At 40.4% G+C, this 11,910-nt stretch overlaps 2 protein-coding genes across 2 annotated transcripts; both read right to left on the bottom strand.

Moving 5' to 3' along the window:
- Positions 1–2,393: 2,393 nt before the first annotated feature.
- On the bottom strand, positions 2,394–3,317 carry LOC121991104 (ethylene-responsive transcription factor 3-like). The gene has a single exon (XM_042545128.1). It carries the CDS (start codon positions 3,315–3,317, stop codon positions 2,394–2,396), a length of 924 nt encoding a protein of 307 aa, XP_042401062.1.
- A 2,216-nt stretch (positions 3,318–5,533) lies between these two features.
- Positions 5,534–8,872, bottom strand: LOC121992636 (probable inactive receptor kinase At4g23740). Its single transcript, XM_042547130.1, has 3 exons — positions 8,758–8,872; positions 7,014–8,589; positions 5,534–6,434 (listed from the first exon to the last, which is right to left on the bottom strand). The coding sequence occupies exons 2-3, from the start codon at positions 8,293–8,295 to the stop codon at positions 5,785–5,787; spliced, it is 1,932 nt and encodes a 643-aa protein (XP_042403064.1). The 5' UTR covers positions 8,296–8,589; positions 8,758–8,872; the 3' UTR covers positions 5,534–5,784.
- Between the last annotated feature and the right edge of the window lie 3,038 nt (positions 8,873–11,910).

Genomic DNA, 11,910 nt, shown 5'->3' with positions numbered 1-11,910 from the left:
AACTATTTGGCAAAATTATTTTTTAAAAAAAAATGCTTCAAGGATCATCCTTTAAAACATCTATTTTATAGTCAAAATGCTTTATATATGTAAATGAGTTGAGGGATATTTTAAAAATCTCGCTCTTTTATGCTTTACTAGAGTCTCTCATTTTTCTTTAGCATATTAAAGAATTAGATTGGGGATGCAACAAGTGAAATAGATGAGTTGACTTTGAAAGATATAAATTGATCCTGTCTGAAAGTACGATGTCGTCGTCGATTGATATGAGAAGGCGTGCAATTGCTTCAAGCTCGCCAAAAACAAGGAGGACGCCGCTGCAGAGGAGGATGTTGCCGCGGGAGGGAGAAGAAGGGGTTTTTTCTGCCTCGATCGACTACTCGACCTTGATTCGTCCCTCGCCGGCAACACCGATGAGATCTGCCGATGATGACCTCCTCGGGGCCACCTCCTCCCTTCTCCTTTGACACCGACACTGCCTTCTCTTCTCCTTCACGCCATCGTCGTAGCCGCAACCGCCTTCCTCCTCGTTGCCGGCGAGTTACTATACACCTCCTCTTCTTTTCCTCTTCTCTAGTTGACAGCACACAAGCCGCCTCTCCTCTTGCCGGAAGCCTCCTCCGGCGTTGGCTTCCTTGTGCCTGACCACCATAGTGTTGGCGCACGCAGATGTTACCTTCGCCACCTCCGACGTCGGTCATGGTCATTGTTGACAATCCCTCACCGTCATACATGAGGGCTCTCTGCCACAGTAACTCTCTTCTCCCTCACGATCGCTGTCCACGATCTTCGTCCTCGATCGCACCTCTTCTTGCCCTCACTATCGTTATCGTCGCTTCCAGTGTTGGTCCAGCAGATGTCGCTGTCTCTATGAGCATTGTTGCCCTCTTCGGGCATCGCCATCGCCTCCAGCCCCCCGTCGCCTCTAGTAGTTGTTGTTATCGCCACCCCTAGCGGCTGCCATCGACACCTCATCCACAATCTTCACTCTCCAGGCAACCATCACCCGAGTTCTTAGACTCCATACTATTTATCTGCTTCGCCCTACGAACCGATATGATTTTGATTTTCGAACCGTTGATATGTTCCCGCTCCTTGGCTCCGTTGAACCTCCGACTTGTATTACCCCTAGTTCTGCGTCAACCCAGTTCTCCCTTCAGTCCGATCCTTCAAACTATAGAAAGTTCCGTCCCCGCAGGTCAAGGTACAGGGAGGTTATCGCTCTCCTTTTTACATATGATATTTCTATTTGTCATCATATTTTATATCAAACGGGGCTAACCTGAGACAGTTTATCATCTCTGCCCGCTACTACGGGACGAGCGTTACGACCAGTTCACCATTCTATCATAGGGCGCCCCCCCTCTCGGGACAGGGTACGTCACTGTATTCATTCTTTATTCATTTCATTGCTCTACTATTATTCGGCCGCTTATATATTTTTGGGACATGCATCGAGTATCGAAGTACCAGGGACTGGGGCAATCCGGTCACTGACTACAGGTAACGTTGACCAGATGTCTTCTGATGACTCAGTCAACATGGGAGACAGCTTATCACCTCTCTTCACTCCGGGTTATAGAGATACGGTCAATATTTTAGTCACACCGGTAATTCCATCTTCTCATATTCCCATCAGGATTATAAATAATTAACTTAATTTTTAAAAAATATTTTCTTGTCATAAATTAAATTCTAAATATAACAGTAAACTCCTATAAATGTAATGACAAAATTAGCAATCAGATGAATTGTTTTTTTTAACGGTTGTGAATTCAACAATATTAAATATATTTATATTACATCAACAGCTGTTAAATGGTGCGTGACGGTTCAGTCCGACCAAATCAATAATTACATACCGATTCAATTTAATTCCAACCTTTGATCCGACATGATCTAGTAACAGAATTTAGCAATCCACGTGCTGAACTTTAGTATGCAAAAGCCCACCAAATCCAACCGTGACACAACTCCACGTGTCTTTTTTTTTATATCAAAAGTACGTTTATTTTATTGAATCATTAAAGGATATATCCTCGTTACTCATTATATGTGCATAATTGTTACGACTAATTTAAAATTTAAATAAAAGATAATAATAATAATAATAATAGTAAGAAGAAGAAGAATAATACCGGAGAGGAGAGTAAGAGGGTAAATGTACAGAAGTCAAGTCAAGGGTGACAAGAGATTCCTTTGAAAAAAAAGGACACTTTTTTATTTGGGTCCTTTATTTTTAAACTGCCATTTTAAAACAGATGGAAATGTAAAAAAAAATCCTATTTTTTCCTGAAACAAAATTAAATTCCTAATATTATTCTGAATTAATGATTCCAAAATTGTCGGAGAAATCGGCGACCGGCGACCAAATAGCCACTGAAGACTCGGGCTCAGATGGAGGGGTGGGGGAGGAACCAGTCGCCGATATCGGAGAATAGATCGTTGCCGGCGGCGAAGGCAGTACAGAGGTCGAGGTCGCCGAGTAGCAACGCGTCGTCCAAGTCGTCGGGCAAGTAGCCGGTGGGCAACTCGTCGTCGTTGCAGAAGGCAAGCAACTCGTCGTCGTAGAGCGTTCCGTCTTCCTCCGGGAGCAAGAACCGGCAGTAGTCCGCTGCCGTCGGTTGCGGCTCCTCGGCCGGCTTCAATGACAAGGAGGGGGTTGAAGTGGAGGGAGGCGGGCGGCCGAGGACGGATGTCGGAGAGCAGATCTCACGCGACTCATTGCCGGACGAGTTGGGTCGGTCCTTGTTGTGCTTCTTCTTCTCCGGCGGCGGAGTGAAGCAGGAAAGGACGGCGAGAACGTCATGAGCGAGCGCGGGGGTCGGCGTCGATGGCAGCGGGAAGTTGGTGATCGCCTGCGCTCCGCGGAGCTTGAAGGCAGCTGTATCGTACGCCCGCGCCGCCTCCTCTGCGGTGCTGAACGTGCCGAGCCACACGCGTTCGCGCCGCCACGGGTCCCGAATCTCAGCCGCAAACTTCCCCCATGCCCGTCTCCGCACGCCGCGAAACCTCGTCCAGCCGCCTTCTCCGGCCTCCGCACCCTTCTTCCCCTTCGCCTCTCCGCCGACCTTCGCCGCCTTGTCCTTTCCGACGTGGCGCTCTGGCCGGAGCTGGATCTCCTGCACGTACCGGCGCACTCGCCGGCAAGGCGTCTCATCATCGCCGGACGACTCTGTGGCGTCGTTATCATCGCAGAAGACTCGCACCGTCCACGGCCGCGGCGGAGGCAGTCGGTTCGCCGGCGCTGGAAGAGCCTTCGCCGTCACCACCACGTTATCCGTCCGCTTCACCGGAATCAAAAAGGAAGCATCCATCCTCACATTGGCCGCTGCTCTCCTGCATCCAACAAATCAAAACCAAATCTTTTCCATCTCAAAGCCTCCGATTTCTTCCCCAAATTCCAAATCACACGCAGATTAACGACCAACAACATTAAATCATATTTATTTTTAAGAAAAATATAAATAAATTAATACTCGAATCGAAGAACAAGCAGAAGCCGAGCATAAAACAGGAAGACTACAAAGAGAAAGGAAGAGAACGATGCAATTTTATAGAATCCATAATGTCAAATTGGGGAAAATAAATTTTTAGCAATAATTGTATTTTATTTATGGTGTTAAAAATAAAAAAATAATAATAATGTATTCATTTATTCTACTTGCCTTAACTAAATTAATCTTGCTGTGCAAGAATTAAATTACAACCTCATCCCATTGTGTAATTATCAAACAACAACATTCTAAAAATGTTCAATTTTCCAAAATTAGAAATGGTAAAGTAATTTTTTGGAGTAATTTGAACTATACACCACTTACCAAATTAACTTTAAGTATAAATCATTTATTATTTTAAAATTGGTTAATAACTGATAATTAGATCGAAATTGAATAAATTAAACCGATAACAAATTTATTAACCGATAAAAAAATTAATATATTTTTTTAGAGTGTTAAATATTCCAGAGAAATAGAATTGTAACATGTAAAATCATATTTTTGAAATCGTGATTCAAGATCATAGTCGACCTCAATTCAACTTAATCGATCAAATTGATATCTTAGAGTATAAATCTAAAATTAAAATAATCAATATTTTCTTAAAATAAAATAAAATTTTGAAATACTCGAAGAAGAGTTTAGAAGTGTAAATAGAGCCTGATTTCAGACATGTTAAGAAATAAATCATACTAGGTTTGGCATTGCTTATTTTCTTCTTGTCATTTAATATTGAGAAAATTATATTTTCGGTCCGGTAACTTATTTATATATATATTTTAATTTTAGCAGATTTATATTATTAGTTCAACTTATAATATTTTTTAATTTAGTCCTTTTTCTCTAAAATTAAAATTTTTCATCTGAAAATATATGATTGGTTGCCGGAATGGAATGTTGAGTTGAAAATTGAATTTAAGGATTTTGATTTTTTATGACCCTCAAAATTTTGAAAAATTCAATTTACAAGTCAACATTCTGACCATCAACTGAGCATTTTATGATGAAAAATTTTAATTTTACAAAAAATTAATTGAAAGTAAAACAGTTGACATATATATTTATGCTCTCAATCATCATTTTCACTTGTCATATTGAGAGTATCAAATTGAATTTTTTAATTAGTTGGTTGTTACAATATAATAATCAATTCAGAATATTACTATGCTAATGAACAATGCCTAAATTGATTGCCACACGGTAGCATCAATTAGCGTAGGAGGGTAGGTGCGAGTGAATGCATAGGGGTAAAATGAATATGAGATATGAAATTTAGCTGAGTTACCTATGGAATTTAAGTAATAAACAACCTTAACTGTGTGGTTATGTAATTTGCCCCCTGTTTTTTATTAACATGCTTTACTTGTGAGATTCCAAGCAATAGATTCTTTTGGACTAATATGCATTTTTCAGATATCAATAAATCTTAGTTCCCATATAAGATGATGAGTAAATTTTATTACAAGGTGACTCTGAATACTTTCTTAGTACTCTTCGATATCGATTTTACCTTACAAATTATACTCTCCCTACGAAGGGACAAACTCCATGTGCAACTTAAGTCAAATGTCTAAGGTTAACAAGAAACTTGGCGATAGAATGTGAGACACGAGCGTGCTTACGCAGTTAAAGAGCTTTGGGCAGTAGGGTTAACCTCTTAGCAAAGGTATCAATGACAGTGAAACGCGAAATAAGCATCGACCTTAACTCCTAAGGCGAAATGGATGAACTTTGCATTGCCTAAGTCGCTATCGAACTTGTAAAGACAAGCTTGGCAATGGAATGCATGGTAAAGTGCACTTGCTCTTTCGACAATCTATTGTTCAATAAAGTCCTTAAGAGTTTCAATGACAATGAAATGTGAAACAAACATAAATCTAGTACACGAGATGACAAAGGCGGTTATCGCCTCCTACATAAATGTCGTCGTGAGATCAACAAAACCATAAGAGTGTTGACACCTACAATTCTTTTAGGTGCAAGAGTACCAAAGTAAACTAGGATCCCAGTTAAAACATTTCGATAGCTGAAGATTAAGAAACAAGAAGTGGATAAATTCAAAATGTTCATAGCAGTGACAATTGCAATGGCTATACTCTGATAACCATTTAGACACCTCGGAAAACCTAAGAAAACATCTCCTGCACTATTTTTAACTTAAAAGAGTAGGAATATCATGGACAAGGCCAAAGAATCTGGACAGATTGATGCTACAAGAATTTAACCACACTAAATTGAAGAACAGAACACTAGAAATGATAGTAAACTGAGCATTAAGTGAATCTTACTGTGAGGTTGATGTAGCTTGTGTATCATGTGCTGGTATTGGTGTCGGGGCTTCTGTCAAAGTCTGGTTGCTGCTGTCAAACCTTCTCAGTCCTTCGATCATTTGCACCACTTCTAGCATTTTGGGCCTCCTCTCGGGTGTTCTCGTTACGCAGCTCATTGCAATTTGAAGCGTCTCCACCATCTCTTCTTCTATGTTCGGATACCTCATCAGCTCCACATCGAAAACTTCTGCAGTCCATTCTTCGCGGACAACAGATTGAACCCAACGAACTAGGTGGACGACCTCATCAGTGCCTCCTACTATTTGAATGGGAGATTTGCCTGTGAGCAGCTCGAGCAGTAGGACACCGTAGCTGTAGACATCAGATGCCTGTGATGCTTTCCTAGTATCCACCACCTCGGGCGCGCGGTAACCTGCAGTGCGAGAGACAGGCGGGACCATTGGATTGCTGATGGATGGCAAACCCATGTCAGAAACACAACCGTATTGCTGGTTGTTGAGGAAAACATTAGAAGACTTTATGTTTCCATGGACAAGCTTGCTGTTGTTTTCATTGTGAATGCACGCTATTCCTCTCGCAGCACCGAGTGCTATTCTAAGCCTGGTTTCCCAGTCAAGGGGTATTCTGTCCGGTCCTCTCTTCCCTGAAACGGAAATGTATCACAGTAAAAAACTTGAATCATCTGCATGGATTAAATACACTACAAGTTTTGTCCAGTAGGTAAAGTATTCCTATTGTTCAGCTACAAATATATCAAAAATGTTTGGACAGGTAAAATTTGTTCATCAGCATAACTGTGGACCAATGACAGATATTTTCTACACATTCCAAGTTAACGAGCGAGGTTAAGCATTGAAGAGGTAGCATAGTAATAGTCCAGTTAACAAACTAGCCTTCTAATGTGCACTCCAAAATAGCCTAGAACCAATTTAAGAAGAGGTAGCTAGGAAGTTAATTTAAGTACTAGCTATCTAAACAAACAAGACGAGCGACCATTCAAGACAAAAGAACACATGAAACTGAAGTTGGGAACACAACTAAATATCTATCGTTTCACAGTAGTCGAAACTGAAACCTAATGATTCAGAATTGCAACATTGTAGTCTTCAAAGATCCAGCAGACACTGAGCTATGCATAACAATATATGCAATATGCGAAAAAAAACAATGAAGTAAAAACATTAGCATCTAGCTTTGCGAAAAAAAATGGCAGAAAATATACCATGTAACAACGAAGAGACACTCCCCTGGCTATAGTAATCATACACCATAAGTTTCTCATCCTTGGAATAGTAGTATCCTTTCAGCTCCACCACATTCTCATGTTTTATCCTCCCTACTACCTCCATCAGCTGCTCAAAATCTCTCTTGCCGACGCTAACATCCTTCAACCGCTTCACTACCACCGTTGTTGCATCCTCCAGCGCAGCTTTATAAGCAGTTCCAAATGTCCCCTTACCTAAAACCTCAGCAGAAGCCCTCAGAAGATCCTCCAGATCAAAAGCAAAGGTACAACCTTCAAAGAACACTAGTCGGTTGTTTTCATCTTCTTTTCGAGTGACAGCCTTTTCGGGTGAATGGCCCCCCTTTGACCCTTTTCCTGAGACATAATTCTCTGCATCGCCCCTCGAGCAGCAAAGATAGAGAAACAATGCAAGCACCGCGAAGAGTGAAACACATCCACCGACTATAATGCCAAGAATTGCAGATTCACTCAATTTCTTCTTGCTTACGAGGCCTGGGGATGGCGAAGGAGCAGGCAGAAGTGGCTCTGGAGATGGAGTGAGAGGAACTATCGGTGTGAAATCATTCCCAGAGTATGATGAATTTGGATAACTTTGGATGAATTTAGGAATTGTGCCATTAAGGTGGTTATTGGATACGTTAATGAACTGTAAGCTTGGGAGTTCAAGATCTGGAATTTGGCCTGACAACGAGTTGTTGGAGAGGTTTAGTGTGGTGAGCAGAGTTAAATTGGAGATGGAAGAGGGGATACTCCCGTTGAAATGATTGAAGGAGAGATTGATCACGTTGAGGTTCTTCCAAGGCGAGAAATCGAAGGGTAGAGGACCAGAGAAGCGGTTGAACTGGAGATGGAGCCCAGTGAGAGAGGTAAGGTTCGCGAAGTCCGGCGGGAACGAGCCAAAAAAGCCATTCGACCGGAGGCTCAGGATCTGGAGGGCGGAGAGGCGGCTGAGGGTGTTAGGCGGGATTGGGCCGCTGAATCCAACCCCCGGGAGGTGGAGGGAGACGACTCGGGAACCGTCAGCACTGCAGTTGACGCCGATCCACTGATCGCACACCCTGGTGGCAGGGCTCCAATTAAGGCGGCGGGAGTGGGATGCGGCGCTCAGGAAGTCGAGCAACGCTTTCTCGTCCTCCGCCAGGCTTTCAGCGCCGACGCCCGCGGCGGAAATCGACAACCAGAGAGCCAAAACCACTGAAAGCGCTCGTCTTGAACACATTTCTAGCCCAAGATTCATAAATCTCTTCTCTAGCACCATAACAATCTCAACTTTACCTCTAAAACCCTACTTTTCCATCAGGAAAAAAAAAACCCAAAAACGCTAACTTTTTCCTATTCCTAGCAGTGTTTCTACCGAACAACTCACCAACAAGCACGAAAATTCCGGCCTTTCCACCTCCGCAGCCCCACAAAACTCCGAGATTCAGACTCCGAGATCACATACGAGAGCAAAACCGGGGGAACACAAGATGAAGCCGTTGAGGAAGCTTCGCGCAGCGTCCGCACCTACCGCGGAAGTCACTGAACGCAATCATTCACTCACTCGCGTCAACTGCAAGCACCAGCGAAGAGAGAGCGAGAAAGAAGCAAGCGTTAGCGTCGAGCATTATTATTGCTCATAAAAAAAGGAGTAACAATGCGGTCTTCACCGAACGCCATGTGAGAGAGCAGAGCGAAACGCGGAAGAGGGAAGAGGAAAAGAAGGCGAAGCAAAGCGTACCTTTCGAAATCGCCATTGCCGAGCTCGAAGAAGAGAGATTTGGGGATACGCACGCCATCGAGACCGATCGCCGCCTCGCCCTTTTTATCGACCTTAAGATGGCGGCTAAAGGCTCAAATAAAAGAGGATTAAAGCGCAAAAAAAATACAAATGCACCGTTCTATGTCTGTATCCTTCTTGTGGACCCCACCACTGGTAGACTAATAACGAGGGAGGTACATATTGGTAGATCAAAAACCGGACAATATTTAGTTTACAATACTCTTCTTTATTTTATTTGAACCCCTCGAATAGTTATTTTTAGAGTATAACCCTTCACCGACCGACCGTATAAATTAAAAAACAGGTCAATGACAACGGCGAAACTTCCATTTTGAGCCTCTAAATTTGAAAATTATCAAAAGAAATCTTATAATTTTGAAACGTCGACCAGTGTATTTTTTGTCTAATATAAATTTGAAAAGAGAATACATTTAAAAGAGTAAATTAATTGACAATACTAAATATTCCCAAAAAAAAAAACTAGATCTTAAGTAAAAAAATTAAAGCATGAAATTAAAAAAAAAAGATCTCGAGTCAAATTTTATATTTTATGTCTATAAGTTTAGTTAAGTAACAATGAAAACAACTACAATTTGGTCAATTGGATCATATTATTATTTTCTAATTATTAATACGATGGTTCAAAAGCAAGAGAAAATTTTGATAAATTGTTTTAAAAAATTAGGGTTCATGAAATATGACAGGTGTTTGAAATTGAAAAAAGAAAAGGTTAAAACAAAAGATTGAAAAAAAAAAATCAAAAAGTGAGGCTGAAGTTGACTTTGCAGTAGTACTTTTTTTTTCTTCTTTGTCTGTTTTTTTTTTACTTTAATTCCCGGTACAACTTTTTTTTCTCATCGTCTAAGTTGCACACATCTCCATGATTTTTTTAAAAAGTAATTAACTAATTCGTTGTTTTCAAAATACCTCTTGAAGATTTTAGAATTCTTTTTAAATTTTACCACACGATCATTAATATTAGAGTAAAAATCCTCTCTTTTCTAGAAAAATTAAATATAAAAAAGGTGCCTTATTATGCGAGAATGTTAGTACTTTTCGTGTTTTTTTAATAACAATGACTAACTACTGCTTATAACTATGTTATAAAATGCAACAGTTAATATAATATCATTATAATATTATAGAAGCTATTTAGTAGTTTTTAGAATTATGTAGTAATTATTTAATAATTTTTATAACTAATTAAAATAATTTTGATAAAATTTAAATAATTTTAATAAGTCGTTAAAAATTATTTTGACATAATAGTGTTTAAGATTTAGAAATTGAGTTCAAGATTTTAAGATTTAAAGTTTAGATTTATGATTTTAGAATTTTTGTAACCGTTAATTAATATAACTGATGCGGTGATGCGGTGATGATGAAGGAGGTCAAAGTCAAGAAGGTCAATGGATGGATGATATTGGTCGATCGGACGAATCATATGCCAATCAGGGATTAATCACCAACCCACCGTCTTCGACACAAGGAGTAATCAAACCGACGCTCAAGGGACGACACGCAGAAGCTGAGCCGAGCGGTTCCTCCGCTCGGCTGAGCAACAGATTCAGCATTAGCCGAGCATGCGGACCATGGATTTTCGGTCGAGCGGGCATCCCGCTAGGCCCAGCAATAGATCATGCGGGCAGTAGACTCCCGGCCGAGCGGCTATCTCGCTCGGCCCGATAGCAGACAATACTTGGGCAGTAAACTTTCGGCCGAGCGGCTATCCCGCTCGCGCACGATAGCAGACAGCACAGACAACAAAATTTCGATCGAGCGGCTATCTCGCTCGGCCTGATAGCAGATAGCACGGACAACAGAATTCCGACAGAGCGGCTTTCCCGCTCGGCCCGACAGCCGACAATGCATGGATAGAAGAATTACGGGCAAGCGACTTTCTCGCTCGGTCAAGTAACAGACACAGCAGGATATCTTTTGACATCTTTTTTGGAGCTATTGCCGTTGACAGGCGGCATGGTCAGACAGAGGATCGTACGACGGAAGGTTCCACTGTCACTTCAGAGGTATGCTCAACCCGTTAAAGTACTGTGTCAGTGACACTTTACCGACACGTTTTTTCAAAAAAAGTTTTGAGATGTGTGCCCGCCTTAGGAAACGTGCACGAGCACTACAGGAGTTCTATATAAAGAGGGGTCCAAGTATCGGCGAACGTATGCATTACATGCGATATTTACTGTTGCGCTACAGCTCTTGTTGCTTCCATCGTTGGAACCCCTTCCCTGGCTCGACACTGACGTCGCTTGTGTTGTAAGTCGGAACAAAGTCCATCGAAGGTCAACAAAAACGTCACATCCCAGTATCCATCTCATCGACTTCGAATAAGATCACTAACAGTTTTAAAATAATTTTGATAAAATTTTTAAAAAATAATTAAATTGGTGAAAAATATTTTTATATAAAAGTGTTCAGAATTTAAAATTGATGGTTCGTAATTTTGATAAAACACTTAATGTGAATAAGGCATAAATAACCTAATGATATTAAAAATTATCAAGCTTTGTGAAGTGGGCATTTGAGAAAATGGATAAGTTTTAAGGGTGAAATGGAAAACAATTCTTAATTAATTGATCTCGAATAATGCATCATGATTTCAAATCAATAGATCATGATTGCGACGTGTTATCATCATGTGGCATCTAATCGAAGGTGGAATTTTGACTGATTCTACTTTGGATTATAATAAGTTGATGGCGATCATTAATTATTTAATTAAATTATATAGTTGGATTATGTTTAACTAATAATACACGCATTTGTTAATTGATTAGTAAAAATCTAAAAACAACTCAATTTAAATATATATATTGATAAGTAATTAACACAATAAAATAATGTAAAATGAGAAATTTAAATTCTCTAGGATAAAGCTTCACATTTATATCTGGTTGATTAAAAAATGATAGATTTACTAAAAGGGATAGAAAAAAAATTTCATTACACCCTCAATCACATGGTTGCTACAATTCATAACGAACAACCTAATTAACGCAGAGTGAAAAAGAATTTAAACATTAAAAAAAGGATTATTTTTTAAAAATATTTGTTTAATTTATGGATGCACGATATGCACCATCATCCCAGCTGCCA

The sequence above is a fragment of the Zingiber officinale genome, chromosome 6B (genome assembly GCF_018446385.1).
Source record: "Zingiber officinale cultivar Zhangliang chromosome 6B, Zo_v1.1, whole genome shotgun sequence".
NCBI lineage: Eukaryota > Viridiplantae > Streptophyta > Magnoliopsida > Zingiberales > Zingiberaceae > Zingiber > Zingiber officinale.
The sequence above is the reverse complement of the archived record's forward strand: the minus strand, read 5'-3'. Positions and strand labels throughout refer to the sequence as shown.

Excerpts from the sequence above, each read along its gene's own strand:
- LOC121991104 (XM_042545128.1), bottom strand. The coding sequence starts at position 3,317 with ATGGATGCTTCCTTTTTGATTCCGGTGAAGCGGACGGATAACGTGGTG.
- LOC121992636 (XM_042547130.1), bottom strand. The coding sequence starts at position 8,295 with ATGGTGCTAGAGAAGAGATTTATGAATCTTGGGCTAGAAATGTGTTCA. Across the intron at positions 6,435-7,013 it reads TGTCTCTTCGTTGTTACATG|GGAAGAGAGGACCGGACAGA; the intron begins GTATATTTTCTG and ends TTTCCGTTTCAG.